Source organism: Gavialis gangeticus, unplaced genomic scaffold (genome assembly GCF_001723915.1).
Source record: "Gavialis gangeticus isolate Ggan-Ray unplaced genomic scaffold, GavGan_comp1, whole genome shotgun sequence".
NCBI classification, from domain to species: domain Eukaryota; kingdom Metazoa; phylum Chordata; order Crocodylia; family Gavialidae; genus Gavialis; species Gavialis gangeticus.
In genome coordinates, this window is record NW_017729022.1 from 32127943 (window position 1) to 32150364 (window position 22422).

The following is a 22422-nucleotide window of genomic DNA, read 5'->3' on the forward strand; positions in this document are numbered from 1 at the left end:
ATAGCCTAAGTATACAGCTCCAAACTCCATAGTGTAACTCTTACAATAAAGCTTGTAACTGGTCACTCTGAATTATACAAGTTTGAGTAAAACTACCTGGTTAGTAACAAAGGGCACCTATACATGTGCAGTGAGGTTGCTCCAACATACTGCAATTACTCAATTAATGGAGTTTGCTGAAGCATGGCAATTTATGAGCTTTAGTTAGTGTCCCAGCTGCCATTTTTCAGCACAGGGACACTGATACATAAGACGATCTGAGTGCATTAATCAAAGTGCCCCCCCCTCCCTCCCAGGTGCTGGAACATGCATATAAACACCCAAAGTTAACATAATGAAAATAAACAAAACTCCCTGGCTGGCATTCAGCATAGCCAAAGTATCTTGTTTCTTAGCTTTTCAAATCCTATCAGAGATATAAGGAAAGCAGGAAGGCAACAGAAAAATGATAATTTGTCACATCTTCTAGTTTTATCTCTAAGAGGTGAATAATAATCCCTTTCATTAAAATTGTAAATGATTTTGAATCCAGTATCTAACACAAGCTTTGAAAATTGTTCTAAAGTATACTTAAACAGTAGTCACACTTAACTCTTCTGAAGTAGTAATAATTTTTTTTCACATACTCAAATTTGTACTCAGTAAAAATGGGTATACAAAGTGTCAGCCAAAAGGGTATGTAAAAGAAAAAAAAATTCTACTTTGTTTAATTTAAGAGAGAAGTTTGTATGTTGTGCATCCATGTTGATATTGTTTGTCATACTGTGATACTTATTAGCAGCTATGAAAGTGACCAATGGTTCTTCTAGCAGCCTTTTTACTTTTGGGACCAAGCCACCTAAATTGAAATTTTCAAGAATCTTTTCAAGTTGCAGCCACTCATTCTTTTTTCCCCCTTTTTCCTTTAGATTCATACATTGAGGGTTTGTTTCCCAGCTGCCTCTCATCCTTGATAAATGACAATGTGCAGTGAGCTCTGCTCACTTGAGGTTCTTAATGCTGATTTCATTTGGGAGTGGGACAGTGAGGGAGCTGGCAGGGAGTATCTTTTTTTTTTTCCAGCTCTATAAAGGCTATTTTGGTTTTTAATTTGTTAGACTGTTAAAAAAACGAGAAGAGAATGGCCAAATAGCTTCAATATTGTGTTGGTGAACTCAAAAAGGCTGGTGGATGTTTCACACGTGTGGTAAATGAAATCTTTTGGATCAGTTAACCACGTCTGGCACTGACTTTGACTTTGGAAACCCATTGATCAAAGTGCCAGTATTCTTGAAATAGGTCATTACATGGTCCCTAAGATTTGTTCTGGTCAGTCAAGTCCGGCATCAGAAACCCAGTATTCCTTAACCTTGGAACACGATCATCAAAGTGGTTCTCAGCTTTTGATCTATCCTGGTTGACAGATTCTGGTACAGGAAAGCTGTTATAGTTCATTTTGGAATGGTTCTGTGCTAAGCATGAGTCACACAGAGGTTCCCAAATCTACAAAAGGTCAGTGAGTCTGGTACCAAGGATCCAGCACCCTTGGTCTTATAGAGAATCACTTACCAAAGTGCTACAGTTGTTTACAGAAACAAGTGCTCATCCCACAGGTGGTTGCAATGCCCCCAGTGGTCACTTAGCCCCTGCCAACCTGGCTACCCTCAGGGCCCTCTCCCCTTTACTTGCCTACTGCACCTTGATGTTGTTAATTTGAGATGAAAGGGAGGCTGCCCAGGGCTTCCCATGACTGGTTTTACACTTAGGATCACAGATGCTCATGGTCATTGCCTTAAGGGCTAATTCTGTGGGCTCCATGCTCCCCAGTACCCACTCCTGTGCATTGCAGGTAATTTGCTAACATAACTTTCTGCCCTCTGACAGGCCCCAGGCACTAGAGCTTCCCTTGATACACCCTAGTCCTCCCTGGGCACTGGACCCTTCTGGTTCCTCGAAGGCACCAGACCTTTTCTAGATGTGCCCTAGTTCACCCTGGGCACTGGACCCTCCTCATCCCTTCCACCCAGGCACCAGACCTTCTCCCAGTTACCTAGTCCTTTTTAGGCTCAAGCTGTATTTCTCTATGGGCCCCAGGCTTATCTCTTCCAAGGCCTGCTCTGGCCCCACACTCTGCCCCTTAATGCTCTCAGGCTCTCTCTCTGGGCCCCAGATCCTCTCTTCTTCTGTCCCTTTTCTCTCTCTCTCTCACTGAACCAGTTGAGACCTCCATACCTCCTCTTCAGTCCCTTCCACAACCACCAGTAGTTGTACATCACTAGACCTCCTGGGTCACTGCTTCTATGCCCAGGCCTATCTGTTCCTCCTGAGCACTGGGCCCCCAGCCCCTGCCCCCAGGCCTGTCTATTCCAAAGCCTACTTCACCCTTCTAGGGCATTGGACCCTGTCCGGCCCTCTGTTCCCAGGCCTGTCTTGCCCCTCTCAGGCACTGGGCCCTGCTGTCCCCTGGCCTATCTGTTCCAAAGCTTGGCCTGTTCCTGGGCTTCATGCTGCTTACACCAGGTCAGATGTTCAAGAAAGAGCCCCGCTACCAGGAGTGCCTCTCCCTGTGGCTAGACTGCCTGACCAGCTCAGGTCCTTGGCTTATCTGGTTCAAACCCAGCCACCCTCCAAGCACCCTGTCACAGTAACAGCAAAGGTCCTGGATTAGTACTAAAACTGTTTCTATTGCTTTTGCTATAATGTTGTATTTTGTAGTTGTTCATTGATAACAGCAGAAGACTTCCAAAGAGATACATAATTGGTAGTGGGATGCCAAGTGTAACATCAACATTTGCTAAATATTCCCCACGAACCTCATAGTCAGATGGTGACATGATTAGTCTTTGCTTATGTCTCTAAAGTTTGAAGATGCTACTGTTTCCTGGAAAAGGTTATCAGGAAGACTTATAGGGGTTTCCATGGTTGACTGCCTGGAACCATGCTAGATTTCTAGCTGCTGTCTGGTACTTACCCCACCATGTGCTACAACAACTATCCTAGAATACATAGGCCAAGGCAGCTTTACAAGGAACCATGGAATGCCCATCCACAATCCTGTGCATATAACTTGGAGGATTTGTAGTAGTGAAGTAGGCAGTTTTTCATTTGAGCACCCTTGAATTGAGGTGTTTATGGTCAGCCTGTTGCCTCAGTGTTATGCATCTTGAGGAATCTCTATTCATCATATAGCCAGGGCTTAGATTTTTCAGATAGTTACATTGGCCAGTGGGAAAAATAATTAAATTCTTGGAGTTAGCTACATGGCCTTATTAGCAAATCAAACAACATGTCCCTTCTCTTTGGGGTTCTGAGACAGTGTTATTGTGCTGATTTCTAATCAGAGATATATTGTTTGTCTGTCAGTCACATTGAACTAAATGAAGCATACTTGATGCTGTGCCCATCTAGCATGTGAGAGACAGCTACTTCCGTGTCTGGACTGGTCAAAAAAAGAAAAAATACTTGGTCAGTTGACCAGTCAAATATTGTCAAATAATGGTCAAGGTTTTAAAGAATACATACAGGTGACCCTCACCATTCACATGGGATACGTTCACATGATCTCTGCGAATGGCGAAATCCATGAATAGAGCACTGCGTTGTAACAGGGAGCTCTTGGGGCTGATCTGTCATTGGCCCGCCCACCTGTTCTGGGCCAACCAACTGCCTCCTCGCCTGCCATGTCTTGTTTCTTAGTTGGTTCTTATTAAGGCGGGAGGCTGCCCATTCTTGTCCCGATACCAAGGGGCACTATCTGCAGCTCTGTTCCTTCCCTGCACCACAGCTCATGCCTTGCAGATGGCATCCAGGTGACATAATTACTTCTGGCCTGAGACTGGAGCAAACTGAGTCCAAAGTTGGGCTCCATGCACACTCATACCACCTCCCCTCTCACAGGAGGCCTCTTCCACTCTCCCCCTCTCTCACCAGGGCCTCTGGCATGCTGCTTATTGCTGGGCCACACTCCGCCACCCTGCTTCTCCTTGAGCGACCCCACTGGGCCATCAGGGTTCACTACTCACATGCTGGCCTCACCACACAGTCCCTTCAGTTCCCGCAAGTTCCCCTACTCTGCACAGTCCGGCTTTGTGCCAAACCCTGGGCTACTTCTGCTCCACACCTCTCTACTCTACACATACACACACTCTGGGCTCCCAGCCCTCTGGTTTCCCCCTGACTGAGGTTCCTCATCTCTGCCTCCTCACTGAGGCTATGGGACTTGCCTCTCCAGTAGGGCTCAGGTGGCCATAGCCATGCCTGGCCCCTTCTGGGTCTTACACTCTCCCTGCACTCAGGTGGTTATAACCATGCCTGGCCCCCTTGTACCTACAGTGATGTGGGGGCTAGGGGTTAAGACACCCTGACCTGCTTTTCACTGGGGTGGTAACTGGCCTGATATTTCCTGGGGGCTCCCATACAACTGAGAGCCCCACCAGGCCACCCACTCCCTGCAGGGTGCAGTTTTAGGTCATGCCCAGGACCAGGAGCCTCCAACCATCCCCTTAAGCTCCTGCCCTTACCTCCATTACATTCAGCCTTGCAGCCAGGCAGTGTTTCTGCCTGGCCTGCCAGCAGTGGACTACTCTGTTTATATAGGCAGCCAGAGATCTAAAATTGCCACCGCAATCAAGCACCTGCTGGCTGCTTGGCTCAGCCCTTAAAGTGGCAGGCACAAAGAGTGCCCTGCCACAGCATTCATGAATGCAGTGCCCCCAGTGGCCGGGCGGGGGGTGGGGCATGGTGACGGTGGTGACAGCAGGAGCTCCCAGGAGGAGCTCCGGTAAATGCTTAAAGTGTATTTAAAATGCGGGTTTGGCATTTGCGACTATTTGAAACCGCGCATGCTGAACCGGTGAATACCGAGGGGTTTCCTGTATATAAGAACAGTAAAGAAAGATACTTTAATTTTCAATAGGTTACATACTTACTAAACTTTTTTAAAAAGTTAACTGTTACTATGACACCATGAAATGAAATTCCAAAAAAAAAGTAATGAGTTATTACTAACAATGCTAGTTTCCAAGTATGAATGGAAACAATATTCAAAACCAAACAGTTCTTTTTTTTGCTTTGCAAAATAGAACAGTGAAATTAAACAGACATAAATATATAGATAAAAATAATATAAAAAATAAAAGTGAGTTTTTAAATGCAGTTATGCTAAGTAGACAGCAGGCTCTTCAAGCATTTTGTATTATCTTCATCAGCTTCGACGATATTATCTATATCATCATCATAATCATACATATGTCCATCTGACTACAAATTCAACTCTTCATCTTCCATTTTCTTTTCTAATCTAAAATGGTCACCAGCTTCCCAACAGTGGAGCTCTTCAATCTTTTTTTTGATGTTTGAATGGATAATTCTCCAAACTGACCAATTTTGTTTCACAAGTGCAGTCGTGCATGAAAATGTTAAAAGAATTTTCACCACTCTTGTGAAACTACAAAGAGTGTCCAACTCTTTCCTGATGAAGGAGCAAATTATTTTGATTCAATTTCTGGGATTCCATGGAATGGGTTGTTGCTTACTTTATAATTTAATACATTGTTTTTTTGTTTTTTATATCCATTATAATTTAAACAGCCACTGTAAGGTAGAAACAGAATCAAATTCATCATCAGAAACATGGAAAAATGTTTCTTAATGATCAAGAACTCATATAATTTTCCATATTCTGAATGGACTGAGCTATACGCTCAAGCAGTGAGTTAATTTTGAGTTTCTCAGCCAAAGGAGACCTTGTCATCATCAAGGATATCAGTGTGGATTATTCCAGAGCAACACCGACCATTCCTTTAACAGCAGCTGACTAAAGTGCCTTCTTGCACGATCTTAAAGATCTTTGAGAAATTTAAGGCTCACTTGCTGTGAATTCAGTCAAGTGCAGATGCTCATTTGCTTTTGAAAACCTTGACAATGTTTTTCAGTTCTAATACATGTGATAAGTAAGTTGTCAGATCTTCAACATCACAAATGAGGTGCAAGGTGTGCACATCAATTATCAACAAGCTGAAAAAGCCTTAATATTAGCAGCAGTGTCAGTCACAACCAAAATAATCTTCTGTGGACCTAATTCAGTGACTATATTGCTGACCAGTTTAAAAATATGATCTGGGTGTATAGTGATGCTCAACAGTGAACTGAAATTCACAATGCTTTTGGAATTGTAACCGTGAAGTTGATTATACCCTTCTAGTAAACATATGATCAAGTTAATTTTTGTGGTCACTGGAAATCTGGTCCAGAAAAACCCTTAATACCAATTTGATGAATTTCTAAAGACTTTCCAGGAGTACATATTCTGAAGTGCATGGAGTAGCAAAATTCTTAGATGATGTAGAAATGGAACTAGCTTCACTTTCACTACCACTCACAAGTCTTGATGGAGACCAGTGTGCCTTTTCTTGCTGCTATAATCTATCTGATAGTGGCTGGATACCTATCACAAGAATTCAACAAGTGTTGCTACATCCTGTCTGCATTATTTATTCATTTATTTGTGCACTTAGTTATTTGACTTCTATTTATTTATTATTATATGCTGCCTTCAGATAAAAACAGATAAAACAGTTCCCCAAAGAATACTCAGAACTTAACTCTACCTGCTAACAGTCTGCCCAAATAAAACAGTCTTAACCGGCTTCTGAAAAATGGCCAGGCTTAGCCTCTGGCAGGCCTTAGGGGGATGGGCATTCCAGAGCTGATGACCAACAACTGAGAGCAACTTCCCATATGTTTTGGCTAAGTGACCTTGGTGCATATATGGTGCTTGCAGGAGGTTGTTCTCAACTAACCTTAGGGATCATGATGGAGCATGAGAGGAGACAGTACATAGGGCCATTAGGGGCTGTATAAGTCAAGACCAGCACTTTGAATTGCATACAGAAAACTTGGTAGCCAGTGCAAACCATGGAACACTGCAGAAATATGGTCCTGACAACCCACCTGCATCAGAAGGTGTACCAGTAGCAAACTCTAAATGGTCCTCAAAGGCAGCCTCCCATAGAGTGCACTGCAGTAGTTTAGCCGTAAAGTTACAAAAACATGGATGATGGTGACCAGATCTGAATATGAAAGAAAAGGTTCAACCTTTGCACCAGATGGTGTTGGTGAAATGTGCTTCTAGCTACCACTACAACCTGAGAATCCAAGTGCAGCAAAGAGTCCAAGAGCACCCCAAGGCTGTGGACCCAAGTGACAAGGGAAGGCCAAATTCCATTAGTAATGGATGACCATATCCCCTCTCCATTTCTTTAAATCCTGAGGTCTGCCCACCACCTTCACCATTGTCTCATCTGGATTTGGTTCCAAATGATTCAGCTACACTAGTCTTTAACTGTAGACAGGCACAGACTGCAGGCCTGAATTGGATGGAAAGAGTCTAATATAGATATTGACTCCCTGTTTCCAGACAGGGAAAAAACATTAAGCCCAATGTTCATCTCACCCTGTGTGTCAGGTAAAGCTAAGTATTATTAGCATACTGATGCCAACTCACTACAAATCGTGTGATCATTTTCTGTGGCTTCAGATACACATTGAACAAGAGGGATGACAAGATGGAACCCTGAGGCACCCCACAAGAAAAGTCCTGAGGAGACCACAGCCACTTACCATGCTTCAGGACCTCCTGTGCTAGAAAAGAGCAAAACCAGTTTAGAACAGTCCTATGAATGTCCATTTGGTCACATAGATGTATTATCAACATCTCATGTTCAACTGTATCAAAGGCTGCTGAAAGATCAACAAGATGCAATTTCTCTTGTTGATCTCCAGGTAAAGATTGTTTACCAAAGCCACAAGCACAGTCTCCATACTGTATCCAGAACAAAACCCAAACAGACAGCAAAAGGAATCTGACAGCATCCAGAAATACCTGGAGTAACCACCTATTCAATGATCTTCCCCCAAAAAGGGATATCGGAGAAAGGGATATTGGAGATACAGCAGTAGCTGGCTGAGGAGTCAATGTCAACAGATGCTTTTTTGAGTAAGGGCTGCACAATGCACACTTAAATATCTGGTACTTTACCTTCCCAAAAGGAGACATTGGCACCCCTACCAGTGGATGACAGCAATTGAAACTGGTCCATATAAACTAGATGAGACTAAGCTTCCCCAGCGCTGAAATTAGACTGCAACTTAATTCATTGCCAAGCCAAATGCATGCAGTTTGGTACCAAACTCGTCATCACAGAGGACTGAGTGAGTTAGTTTCTGTGCAAAGACAACACAAATTAACCAGGCTATTTACTACCCAGAATGGTTCCATCAGATGGCACTTTGCATATGTGGTGGCAGTGGAGAAAAAAAGCCTCTTCAGCTGCCTCTGTCATAGCATAGTTCCTTAAAAGGGAACTATACCATAATTGATTGGCTTTGACATGGCTTCACCTGCACTTTGTCTAGTTTCTTACTTAAGCTATCTCAACTCCCTCATATACCAGGGGGATCTGTGCTGCTGCAGTGGTGGAAATGGATACCTGGGTATTACCATGTCTGGCCAAAGTCACGGTGTTCAACCAGAGCACTGAAAGAGTAGCTCTCGGGTTCAGCAGGAATATCCCCCAGACAGTTCTGAATCTTACTGGCTCCAAGAGTCTCAAGGGGGCCCAAATGATCTATCACTTTGCCGGGGGCAGAGATCTGTGCCTTTGGAAGGTAATGGTTCATCCAGGACAGAGGCAACTTAACAACATCCTCAATGATCAGACCCCCTGTTTCCAGCCAGGTGCAAAACATTAAGTTCAACGTTTGCCACCCTGTGGGAATCTAGAATTCTATATATATAAAGGGCTTAGTCAGTCTGTCTGTGTGTCTGTCTGTCCATAATGCTCTTTAAGGGTGCCAGGAGCCTGGCACGGCGGGGAGGGGAGAGGGAAGTGCCAACTGAGGAAAAGTGGGAGCTGGGCTCCTGGTGACTGTGAGAAGACAATTGCTCGCCTACTGTGAGGCTAATGTGAGCATTGGCATTTGAAATTCATCCATCATTCTTGATGGGCAATTTGCTAGTTCTTCTAGAAGGATCCAGGGTCCAGTTGCTCCCAGAAGAACATGTGGAAGGGGAAGGTGGCCTTCCTCTTGCTGCACTTCCTGCAGCAAGTGCAACAGACTCAGGGGCAGTCCTGACTCCTGGGCATTTGTGACGTGCTACCTGCTACCTGAACTGTGTTTCTCCTTCTGTTTGGAGGTGTCTGCATTCACAGCACAGGGCCAGTGGGAGACAGTTTTTTATGCTGCTGATTGTAATTCTTTTCCCAGTACAAAGTAGCTCCTGAACCCCCACATGACTTGATAGCAGCAAGAGAAAGGAGGTTGAAAAAGCTCAGGAGAGGGTCAAATGGCCAATTTCCCAACCCTAGTTTTTTGTGTATATCTGTCTCTCCCACTGAATATAGTTTATATAATAAGAAATCTCCACAAACAAAATATTATCCTATACTTCAGCCTTTCTTTGGCAGCAAAAGTTTTCAGTAATTGGATGTCTGCTGTCATAGTTGTTTTTCCTTCAATATTAGGATATGAACTTATGTCCAAAATCTGGCCCTCAGGAAAGCATGCAGGTTGTTCCAGTCCTTGGAACTTTGCACATACAAAGTCCATATTATACCATAAGATACATGGTAAGCATGATCGAAATATGCATTATCATTCCAATTTCTATGTAAAGAGGTCTTCTGTTTTTACTTCCAGTTATTACTAAATACATTATTTTCTGGAAACTAAAAAACTGGCTACCTAATATAGATAACATGTCTGAACTGATATTTATTTCATGAGAACTAATATTGCCATTATAACCAATCACTGTTGAGTAGTTTCTTTTTCCTTTTGTAAAAGAAATATATTTTTTTGTTCTAGGTTGTTTGGGATAATTCTTATAAGGTAGGCTGTGCTGTTTCCTTTTGTCCTGAAGTTGCAGGAATAAAAAATGCAGGGCATTTTATATGCAACTATGCACCAAGGTAAGTTATTTTTATAAAATCTTAAAATGAAAACAGTGATAATACATATTTTTCTAAAAATTAATTTGATTAAATGCATATCAATAAATTAGTGCATGTACTTAGATAAACAATTCAGTTTCTCTGGTTGAAACAATGCAGTTACTTCAGGCATCTGTAGATCTGTGAGTATTGGTTACTTGATGCCCTTTAGTAGAGTCAGTCCTGTTAAAATTTCTGATAAATGTTATACCCTCGGGTAAGCAAAGAACCTCTGCGCTAATGCAGACTCTGCCATATGCTCATTTTTATTTCTCTTAAGCAGTTTCTCTTCTGTGATTTCTCTATTTTTAATACTTGAATGAAATAATTGTTTTTAAGATGGGTGCTTCTCTGTTGTCTTAAAACATATCCTGTAACTAATCATCTATAGCGTGCAGCCCAGTCATGGTTTTAACACACTTTTTTTGCCTTCATAAACAAAAACACATGCATTAACTATGGTACATTTAGCCTACCCATATAGTTATGATGTATAACCTGGTTAAGTTTTTCTGTGTATACAGAAACATCTAAAACCATGGTATAAATAAGTTGGACAACTATGTTATACAATCACATTAAAAAAATGTTTTTGTAATGTGTGTGAGCTAGTACAACAAAGCTATGGTTTGTAAATCAATGAATTTATTATTCTCAGGAAGCTAATGCTAAAAGCTTAAACATGTCCTTTGTTTTCATCACAAGCCAAACTTTGTTAAATCTACAGTCTTGTTTACTTAAACATTGCAAGAAGCTCGTAAAAGTTTGTCATAATTACATTTATCATATATAAAAGAAAATATTAAATTTGGTTACGAAATCCATGGTGTATTTAGGAGGTGTTACTCAAAACAGATTCCAAAGCTAAAACAAATCCACCGTATTCCTCAGACATGTCTCCTCTTCACTGAGAAAGCAATCATAAAAGGGCCAAACTAACAAGATGCAAAATAAGCTCATGAAGGTATCAAAATCTAAGCATGTCTTTAAAAGAAACATTTCTAATTTTCATGGTCGTGAAGAAAAGTTTGAAAATTTGAAATGAAAATAATGCAGCAATTAAAGAGACGGCCCCCAGCATCAAAAAAAGCAACAATAGACAAGAAACTGGTTACCTAACCCTACATGCATCACCAAATCAAACCAGATCTCTCTCACTTTGATAAATTGAGTTCTGAAGAATTAGCACTGTTTTTTGTGAGCCTCAAAGTGTGTTTCTACTGTAAATTATTCATGCATTCAGCTCACCTTCTTATCCATATCACACTGTCATCCACATAAAACATCTCTCTACTCATTCCACAAGGCAAATACACTCCTAACTCACAGGTAGTGTTCTGGTTCCAGATATGTGATTGCCCTTGCTATTATTTGTCCCTCTCCCCCACCCCTTTGTAGGTTGGCAGTAATATAGCCATGTGTAATTCAGATTTGCATCACAACTCCTGATATCTCCAGACATCCAGCTATTCTCTGCTCTGAGAATCTGAGAAAGCACTCCTGACATGCAGCCAGGTAGCCAGAGAAGCATACATGAATTTTAATGAATGTTTGGTGAGAGTATTGATTTCAGTCACTGCAGCGAGAACATAAATCATACAAGGTTACCTCCAGGGATCTGGGTTTTCTGTTCACCAGGGAAAAATGCAGTAAAAGCTACATTTTCTCTTTTTGAGGAGAAAAATGCAGGAAACGTTGCTTTCCCCTTGCAGGCTGGCAGAGTTCCAGCCTGCAAGGGGCTGGGGGGAGCAAGAGGAGCAACAGGCAGGGGACGCCATCTGTATGTGTGCATGTACACATGCACATGGCTCCCAGGTAGCCTGGAGAGCAGCTCCCCACAGGTAAGTCTGTTGGGAGAGGAGGGATTGAGGCCCCCATAGTGAGGGAGGGAGGAAATTGGACAGGGCTGGCTTGGTATCCAGGGCCATGTGTCGCCACAGGACCCAGGCGGGGAGCAGGACAGAGCCAAGGGCGGCTCATCAGGGGTTGGCAGGGTGGTGGCTCCCTGCTATTCTGCACAATCCTGGGGAGGGGGGTGGGCATGGAAGGCACGTGCGCCCCAGATTTGTGGGGGGGGGGCAAGGGTGGGCTGCCCACTTCAAGCTCAGGCTCCTCACCCTGCTGCCTTCCCTCTGGGGCCTCTGCAGCCCAGCAGGTGGGACCTGGTGCAGCAAGGCACAGCAGGGTGGGGAAGCTTGGTGCTGCCACTGCAAGCCCCACACTGCTGTGGTGAGACACCCTCTGCCCACTCAGCAGCAGCAAGGGTGGTGGCGCAAAGTTGTGCTCCCTGCTGGGTAGGCAGGGGGTGCCTTGCCATGGCAGGGCAGGGCTCCCAGCAGCAGCATAAGCCTCCCCGCCCCACTCTACCCTGCCATGCCAGGTCTTTCCTGCTGAGCCATGGAGGCCCTAGGGCAGGGAAGAAGGGCAGGGAGCCTGAGCCCACAGCAGGCATCCCGCATCTGCCACCCCACCCCACCCCACCCCACTCCACAGGCTCTGCTCCACCTGCGCTCCCCATAGAGGAGGGGGAGCCAGGTTCCATGCTCTGTTCCACTACATCAGCTGCAACCTCTGATGGGCAGCAGCTGGGGCTCAGGTACATCTGGGGGCCCTCTGGCAAGGCTGGAGTAGGCAGGGGGCTGGGGGTGGTGAGTGAAGGGCACCAGTAGGGTTGGGGGGCTATGGGTGGGAAGTGAGGGGCACCAGTAGGGCCAGGGGGTTGTGGCTTGGGAATAAGGGGCAATGGCATGGACAGGGCACCAGCATATCAGGCTGCTCAGCACCACAAAGTAGTGTGGCGGGGACAACCGCAGCTGGACTTACATCCTGGTGAGTGAAGAGGGCAAGGGAGTTATGATTTTCCATGATAAAAACCCCAAATCAAATGCTGAACTGTATAGGTATTTAGAATTTATTTTATTATAGTGATTGAGGCAATGGTTGGCTTCCAAATTGCTTTAAAATTGTAAATGTATCGATAAAACATTGTGTTCAACTGCTACCTATATATATAGTGGTGTTTCATTTTAATCATGGAAAAATGTGAGTTTGGGGTCTTTTAATCAGAGAATGCACCATTTTATCAGAGAATTTGCAATTTTTAAACAGAGAAAAGCAGGATCCCTTGTTATTTCAAGCCAAATTTGCTTAAGTTAGCATCCAGAAGCTTAGAATGCAGTGCTGAGAATGGATTAAGCACCTGAGATGGCTTTACTGCATTAATAAGGAAATTAACCTGAGGTCTGACGATCCCCCCTGTGCCTCTACATAGAGTTTGATGAGGCATTTGCAGTACATCAGACACTGAACACACTGCTTCTTATTACTCCAGTTTTCAGTAGATCTTTTACTTTTAGCAGAGGGGGAGAGAAAGCTCTCAAGAAAATTTCCCAGAATCAATATGAACAATATGCCTCATATTGTGGTTAACATGGAACTGCTTGCAGAACAAGTTTTTCCATCTGTTATCAGAGAGAATTCACCCCAGATTCCTGAAACTCTCTGAGGAGGTGGAAGCAGAGAACCTGAGTCTCAGTCTAGAACAAGGATAGGCAACCCCCAGCATGTGTGTCAATTAGTGGCACATGAAGACATTTTACCCAGCACATCAGGAGGCATGCAAGGAAATTGTTTTAAAAAAACATTTTTTTTAAATGGCTGCTCTGGGCTATCCAGACCAGCCACAGATCTCAGTGCCACAAGAGGCACTGGGGGCAGAGTCAGGAGAATCCAGGTATGAATGCAGTCTGCATTCTGCTGACCCCACCTCTTGTGCCCCGAACTGTTCCCTCCAGCCCAGCACAGCCCCTGGAGGGGAGCTGCAGATGGGTGGGGCTGGGGCCTTGGCAGGTGCTGCGCAAGGCCGCTGCGCTGGAGGCTCCCAGCAGGTGGGTGAGCCCTGTGCCTGGCTGGAGCTTGAGCAATTGGACATCCCATCCCACCCAGGTGGGGGTAGCACCGGGGTACCAAGCGCCAGGAAAAGGCACTCTGGACAGGGTCTAGAAGGCATGGAGGAAAGTGCTGCAGGCAGGCTGGCTTAGCTGGATCCCTAGGAAGGCAGGGACCAGGCGGGAAGTGGAGCTGCCCTGAGGATGCACAGACTCAGGCCTCAGTGGGAGGGCGGAAAGGGGTGCCCAGCCGGACCCAAGATGGGACCTGGCCCAGCCCGGCCCTTGCAGCTCTGCAGGGATGGGGCGCAACCGTCTTGCCAATGAGGGGATGCCACCTGACCAGAACTGGACACTGGGCTTTGGGGGCTTCCAGCTCTGGGCTCAGCCTCCCTGTGCACTGGGCACAGTGCGAGTGGGGTGGAGCTGCCATGGGAGCCCCCCGGACCTCAGGAACAACCATCATGGCTGCCCCGGTCTGTCCAGGTCCTGGCCTTGCCCACCCACAGCTCCTTTTCAGAGGCTGGGACTGGAACAGGAGCTGCACAGGGACACTGTGCTGCAGGCTCCTGGCTGGCTTGGCCCTGAGCTCTGCCCATGGGGGCTGTTCCCCAAGCGCAGGGGGCTCCTGCAGCTGGGCCCCCACATTGGGTGGCTCCATCCTGCTTGCACTGTGTCCAGCATGCAGGGAGGCTGAGCCTGGAGCTGGGAACCCTGTGAGCCCAGCATCCTGCCCTGGCCAGGTGACATCCCCTCATGGGCAAGGCAGCTGCACCCCATCCCTGTGGAGCTGCACGGGTCAGCCAGGACCCAACTCAGGTGCCACTGGGCACCCCTGACCAGCTGCCCTGGCCTGAGCCTGCAGAGCCCCAGGGCAGCCCCCACTTCCCACCCAGCCCCCGCTCTCCTGTGGCTGCTGCCTTCTCAAGGGGCCGGCTGGGCCAGCCTGCCCCACCCCATCCCTCCATGTGCTGTCCTGCCCCAAGTGCCCTGCCTTGGTGCTCAGTGCCCCAGTGCTGCCTCTACCCAGGTGGAATGGGACATCTGTCTGCTCAAACCCCTTGGGCCCTCTCTCCTAGCCCTGGGCCTGGGCTTCTCCCACTCTGGGACCATCGGGGAGGCCTGAGCTCCCCAGCTCTAGCTTCTTTTCTTTTTTCTTTCTCTTTTGCTCTCTTTTTCTCTCTCTTCTTTCCTTCTCTTCTTTTTTCTCTTTTCTATTTCTTTTTTTTACTTTCCTTTTTCTCTCTCTTTTTTCCTCCCTTTCTTTCTTTTTCCTTTACCTCTTTCTCTCCCTTTTTTCTCTTTTTCCTTTCTCTTTACCTCTCTCTCTTTTTTCTCTCTCCCTTTTTTTCTCTCTCTAATCACAATAGGCTTAACCAAAAAGAATACACAAGAACAAAGGTAGTATATGAAGGTTTAGAATTTTTACAAAACCTGGTAGTTACCATTAAAAAAACCCCAAAGCAACATTTATGATTATTAACTATATTAATATGCAGTGTGTCCAGCCATGTACCCCCTGCCCCAGTTTTTTTTTTTTTGTGGTATGCCAGCACTCTGGCACCTTACCAGGTAGACACTGAGGTTTTTTCAGCACTCTGGCCAAAAAGTTGCCTACACCTGATCTAGCCAATATGTTACAAGTCTCAAAGAGTATGACAAGCAGGCCAGAAAGGAAAAAGGTCCTTTAAAACTGGGAACTTGGTGTTAGAATAAATGAAAATTCTATAGCCTTTAGCAGTACAGATTGGTTCAACTTTACAATAAAATAATACGAGATTAGCCTGGGATTATTGAATATTTTTTCATTTGAAACACTTATTTCGGAGTCATATTTTGATTTCTGATTTGTATTTTAATTGAGGAAGGATTTTGCTTTCAGAGACTCCTTTTTTGACAGATTTCCTTTAGCTTGTTTTTACATTCTGAGTTTTCCTCTCCATTTTACTGCAGTGTATTGGGGTATATTTTATATGAAATTACTTCCATTTTCCCTTCCAGTCTTTAGACTTACTTGACTACAAGAATATCTGATCCAGCAATTCTTTGCTTCTTTCTTTGAAGCTCTAATCAGGAGTCAGGGTGATATCCTCTTGCCCCTGTCATACGTTAATTTAATGGCACCATGGGATCTGATCCTCAATCCCAACAATTGTACCTCCTGCCATGTCACGCATGGCAGAACACACAATTATGGGATCAGGGATCAGATCCTAATCCTACCATTACTACTTGCCAGTGCAGGGCTATTCCAGACTTCCCCTGTACCAGCAAGTTGAAAGCCAGGTACCCACAACTCAGAGCGAACTGTTTTGGTCCCTGGACCAGGACTAACAACTGACTTATTAGTCCCAGCTCTGGGACCAAGAGCCTCATGCATCAGGGATGTTAGAAAACTACACATGAAGCCTGGCTGCATGCATGGTTTTTAAAAGTCCTAGTGCATGGGGATTTGGGGATCATGGAACCTCCCTGAACTTAAGGTCCCCATGGCCTAGATGTGTCAAGTGCCTTGCACTACAGCTCTGTGGGAGCAGCAAGTGAAGGAAGTCAACCTGCTGGGTCACAGTGAGCCATGGGGCTCTCTGGTACCCAATACCAAAATGTACCTTGCTCCTCAGCTGCTGTGGGAGCAGCAGGGCAAGGTAAGCACCATGCCAGGTTGCAATGAGCCCCAGAGCTTTCTGCAATCTGGCACCCCAACTCAGATGATGAGCTCCTCTCAAGTTGGCACCTAAAAACTGTGGGATTCACTACATGTCTGTCAGCCTACCCAAATGTTGGGGAGCTGCCAACAAGCCCCGTTGTATATATATCAAGCCCTAATATATATATCATATATATTTTGTGGAATATTTCTGGGGCTGGTTTCCCATTTTGTCACACTATTAATTTCCTGAATGTGTCAGAGTTACTATTTATGGTATAATTAACAGGTTAATTGCATCTTAAGTGTAATGTCTTCCAGGGGCCTTTAAGATCACTGCAAGCTGTGAATTAAAATAATCAATGCTGTTTGTATGGTCTTTAAGGATTTAGGTCCCAGCTCAACACATTTTAGGTATCTGAGTAATACCACTTATTTTGTAGGGCCACTCACATGCTTAAAATTACACACAAGGTTAATTATTTTGCAAAATCTCACTGCTTATCAAATTAAATGAAAGATATTTTACAAGCTTTTTACTTTTAAGATTTATTTCATCTCAGCCTTATTTGAAGCTAAGCTCTACCCCTATATATTTATTTAAAAATTCATATATCTAATGAAGTGGGGTTTGAATAAAATACATTAGAGTTTTTTTCCTTAGAAATAAAAGTAGTGTGTTAATGCAGTTATCTCTAATAGAGAAAAGATAACAGTGAAACTATGAGAGAATGGTTTATAAAATATTTGAAGTTGAACATGAAGTATAAGCAGTTCTGTTAGCAAACATCCTAAAGCGGGGGTCGGCAACTTCCTACTAACACATGCCACAGCTTATGACTCAGCCAGTGCCATGGGCTTCCATTCCCCGCCAGCCATTCCACTAAAGCTGAACAGAGGCTGCAGAGGAAGAACATCTCTCCACACAGGCTGGAACAGCCACCAGATCAGATGGTTAGGATTTGGCATGCCCTTAGTAAAATGAAGATCAGGTCAGACCTTCATTAACCAGATCCAATCCCTTTGCAGGCCAGATCTGGTCCATGAACTATAGGTTGCTATCCCTTGTCCTATAGTGTTTAACACTTCAAAATATGCCCTATTTATAAATATTTGCAGCAAGATTCATCTAAAAGAAATTTTGTTCTGTCTTTCTAGTGGCAATTATCCAAGAAAACCTTATCAAAAAGGAGCACCGTGCAGTCAGTGCCCACGTGGGGACACCTGTGTGAATAAACTATGTAGTAAGTACAAAGGAATATACTAAGCAATATGACAAAAGAAAAATATACATGTACATCTACTCAGTAGTAAAAAAGAATATAGGAAAAAAATATGAATTTTTTCATTTGTTTAGTTTATCTCTTCAGTGCTCTGTTAAGGCTCAGTGCAACAAAGCACTTACATAATTCTTAAATCTATTCTTATTCAGCGAAGCACTTCATATTTTACTTTATCAAGGCCACAAATGATCATTGCAAACTTTCAGTTCAATCACAGTCCAGTATTATTACTGTCTCTAGAGCCTGATATTTCCAATCGCTGACTTTCTGCTAGAATTAAAACAGCTTATGTCACCAAATCAAGAAAGTCAAACCTAATCAAATACTCTCTTCAGGCTGCCTATAATCTATTTATTTCTGTATTTACATGTTCAGTAACAATTTGGAAATGTGTTTCATTCTGGAAGTGTAAAATACTGATCTATCTCTTCAGATGTGCTCTGCCCATTGGCACAAGCTATGGGAGAGAGCCCTTCTTTGCAGACTCTTTCCATATAACATTTAATTAGTGGCATATTATGGTGGGAGTTCTTGGTATTTCATCTGGGTTTTATTCCATAAAATGTGGGGCTTCTTTATCTTAAATTCTTTGTCTTCAATTTAATTGTCTAGCTAGCAAGCTTTTTTCTAGGGGTGCACCGATAAAGATTTTCTTGGCCAATACCAATAGCCAATTATTAACCAGCCATATCAGCTGATACCAATCAGGTAAACAATTTACATGAATGCAGCTGGGCAGCATGGAGAGCAGCTTCCTGCAGGTAAGACGGTTGTGGTGAAAGGGTGTGGGGGAAGGAAGTCTGTGTGGGGGAAGGAAGTGGAGTGGGGGGTGCAGATTGACGTTCCCATGGTGAGGGAAGGCATGGAGCAAGGGCAGGCACTAGGGCTGGCAGCACTGCCCAGCCAGGGTAGTAAATGGGACCCAGGGCCAGGGCAGAGAGCAGAAAAGAGCTGTGGGTAGCTCATCCAGGGTATCAGTGTCCTGGTGCTTTAAAATGGCAGCAGCAGTGGTTGAACTAAAACTTGTCAAATGAGCTTTATTTCAAGTGTTGCTGCCACCATTAAGTGGAGGGATACTTTTAACCGGAGCAGTGCTGAGTGGGACAAGGGCAAATGCAGGCTGCCCACTGTGGACTCGGGGCTCTCAGCCCTGCTGCGGGCCTTGCATTGGCTGCGCATCCCCTGCCTGCCTGGCAGCAAGAGGCACAACTCACTGCCCCACTGCTGCTGGGTGAGGAGGAGACATGGCTCGTATGGGAGTCCCAAGGGGAAGACAGCAGAGCTCTGAGCCCACAGCAAACAACCTGCATCCACTCCATGCACAAATTGGGGGGAGGGGGTCATATGCATCCCCTATGCCTCCCCCCAGGGAGTGTGTGCAGCAGTGAGGAGATGCCCCCACTCCCCACTTCCCTCTCCCACGCCCCCTGGACGAGCTGCCTGCAGCTCCATCCTGCTCCCTGCCCCAGCCCCAGGTCCTATTCACTGCCCTAGCTAGGCAGCACCCCCAGCCCCTGCCCCATTCCATTCCTCACCATAGGGGCCTCTATCTACCCCCTCTCAAGCCCCTACCCTACCCCATTCCCCTTTCCCCTCCACAGACTTACCTGCAAGGCACTGCTCTCCATGCTGCCCAGCTGCTTTCTTAGCTATGTGCATACACACAGTGTCTAGGGGCCCCAGCCAGAAGGCATATTGTATTTATTGGTGACATTATCACCTAAACCTAAAAAAGCCAATAGCTGATAATGTTAATTTTCCTTTTATCAGTGCCAATCTGATATGCAACCAATATACTGGTGTAGCGCTACTTTTTTCCCATTGTTGCTCATAGATAGAACCCCAGCTAGCTTGGTAAATTTTTCAGACTTCTTTATAGTTTTCATAAGAAAAGCAATTAGCAACATCAAGAACTGCAGAATAAGTGCAGCATATATGGATGAGTTGAGGCATGAGTTCTTTGTTTAACCTACCTAGAAGTCATAAACTATAAATTGCCTTATACTGAAGTCAGGATATTTATTTAGGTTAGTTTAGATGTTTGAACTGAGACCAAAACTAAGCAGCAAAATGTACCTGCAGTTCTGCTTGTAAGTTGTTTCTTGCTTAGAGCCTTGTACAGACATTCAGTTTCTCCTGGGAGAGTTGCTCTTCTCCTAGGAGAAACCATGAGTATGCAGATGTTCAGGTTTTTTCTCCCAAAGTAAAAATTGCCACTCCAAGAGAAAAATAACCTGGAAACACCCAGGGTTAAATCACACTCAGGAGCCATGTCTAGATGAACACCACCATGCGGTATGTGGTGCAGCAGATATGTCTGTGGCGCCACATACTACACATTCAGCTGTTCTCCATGCCGGAAGGCTTTTTGACCTTGGGAGATTAAAAAAACCTGCGCAAAAAAAAAAATGCAGAGCAGTGCATGCAGGGACAGTGTACACCACCCAAAACTGTGTGTCCAGAACCAGGGCCTGGCTGGCTGGAGCCATGTTCCGGCTGCAAGCTAGACTCTGAGCAGCAGGATCACCAGTGCTGCAGCCCCAGGAGACCCCCAGGACCCCAGGTAAGGCTGCTGGTACCAGCCTCCATTACCCCACCTGGGATAACCTGGGGTGTGTGGCACAGGTGTCCCCAGAGACAACTAGAAGTGCACAAAGCCACTGCTTCTTGTCCCCAGAGAAACAAACATCCACACTTGGGTGGATGTGGCCAGGGAGAACTAATGTCTGTACATACCATGACTTCTCTCAGAGAACACAATCCTCCATCATGTCCCTCATACTCCCCTGACAGATGGTGCTCTGCTGCTTCAACAGGAAGCAGAATAGGCCCCCTTCACAATCTGTACATTATGCAGCAGAGGAACATAGGCTGACCATGGACAGTCTGGGTCAACCAATCAGGACTGCCCAATTCAAAGCTACCATCTGTTGCCAGACAAACTGAGGGAGCCTGTAGAGCATGCAGAAATGTGTGCAAAGCCCCTGCTTCCTCCCCCAGCTGCACAAATCAGCATTGTAATCTCTCCATTCTTGAGGGCCTCAGCACTGAAATGTCTGTACACATGACTCTGGGTAAATTTCTCTACCAGGAGAACCACTTGAATGTGTGTATGCAGCCTTAAGTTACATATAAAGTCCTTTTCAGAAACATATACAAATACTGTGTGCCTCAATTTTTAGGTAGCCAATTTGAGACACTTTAACTTCAGGTCCTCAGTAGCTCTGAAAATCAGACACAAGCCATCTCAAATTTGGCACCCAAATATTGATATACACAACATTAATGCATATTTCTGAAAAAATATTGACCTCAATTGGTATGTTACTTTGCTTCTTTGTTAAATATGAAAACTAATAGTTATCAGTTCTACATAGTATTTTGGAGATCAATTGGCATCTTTTTGAAAATGAAAAACACCAATGATCTGCATGGGAAATAAAACTCCCCCCCCACCTCTATTTTTTTTAACCAGTGGTTATTAGAAGTGTGAAAGGCATTTAAATCTTTCTTATTTACATTAGAGGATACTATCCAAGAAGCATGAATGTTGTATAAAATATATTTTAGGTCTAAGAAGTTTGCGATTATTTTTAAATATCGTTAGTTGAAATGGACAACTTCTAGTAGGCTGTTTATTAATTACTGTTTCTGTAAGTTAACTAATGAAAACTGAAATGGAACAACACCTTTTTGCCTGATAGAACCATTTATTTCTTCTCTTTTTCTAGAAAATGCAACACGTGATAGAATTATTGGTATGTATTCTAATTCTTCATTATTACCTGGATTATTCTAGTTGTTATAATTACATTCATGCCTAATAAGAATTGTGCTTTTTTATAGAATACTATAATTGGCGTCCACCATGGGTGAAAGGCTGTGATGAATTCTGCATTTATATTGTAGCTTTAAGACCATCACTGACATTATTGGCTTGTGTAGCTGTTTTTTTTATCAAGTTATATTATCCAAATATGCGTACATCTTAAGAACCCATATTGGAATATAGGTCAAAAGGATTCTACTTAATGAAAAAGGTTTCAAGTGAGGAAGAGGAATACATCATACCAACGTCAATACCAAGACAATTTTCCCTCGATTAATATTTTTGCGATGTAGTTGATAATTATTTTATATATATATGGTGCTTTAAATGCTAGTGGGCTATAACGGGCTAATGGACTATAAAGAATAAGTTACTTTTGACAGAAACTTTACAAAAGATGTTTCTCAATTTATAAATAAAGATGTGAAAGCACCAAAGAAAAGACAAAAAACTTAAGTTAAATGTGACAATCTAGTAAGATTCAGTTGATAACCAGAAACTGAATTTTAATTATCCAATTTTAATGAATAGATGGTGTGTCTAGCCAACGAACATTAATGTAAAATATACAGCAGATCAAATACTGAGAAACATAGTAGCCCAAATATTAAACTGGCTATTGCTTAACACAGAGGTTAATACAACATTAAAATCATATTATTATGCACCCAGCTCTGCTTTTTTAGAGCCAGTGATAAAATTCTGGTTAAGTGGGACCAGGATTTTTATAGGAAGATATTTTTTCATCAATATAAAATTGTTCTTCTATGTACATATTTTTTAGAGTTATACATTTATGAATGCT

General features: G+C 44.0%; 1 protein-coding gene across 1 annotated transcript in view; it reads left to right on the forward strand.

Moving 5' to 3' along the window:
* LOC109296376 (glioma pathogenesis-related protein 1-like) overlaps positions 1–22166 on the forward strand; it is a 28562-nt gene extending 6396 nt beyond the window's left edge. Inside the window, exons 3-6 of the mRNA XM_019515788.1 lie at positions 9847–9950; positions 17664–17749; positions 21520–21546; positions 21635–22166. Of these exons, the coding sequence (XP_019371333.1) occupies positions 9847–9950; positions 17664–17749; positions 21520–21546; positions 21635–21780 (363 nt within the window). The 3' untranslated portion in view covers positions 21781–22166. The remainder of the gene's footprint in view (positions 1–9846; positions 9951–17663; positions 17750–21519; positions 21547–21634) is intronic.
* Positions 22167–22422: the final 256 nt, after the last annotated feature.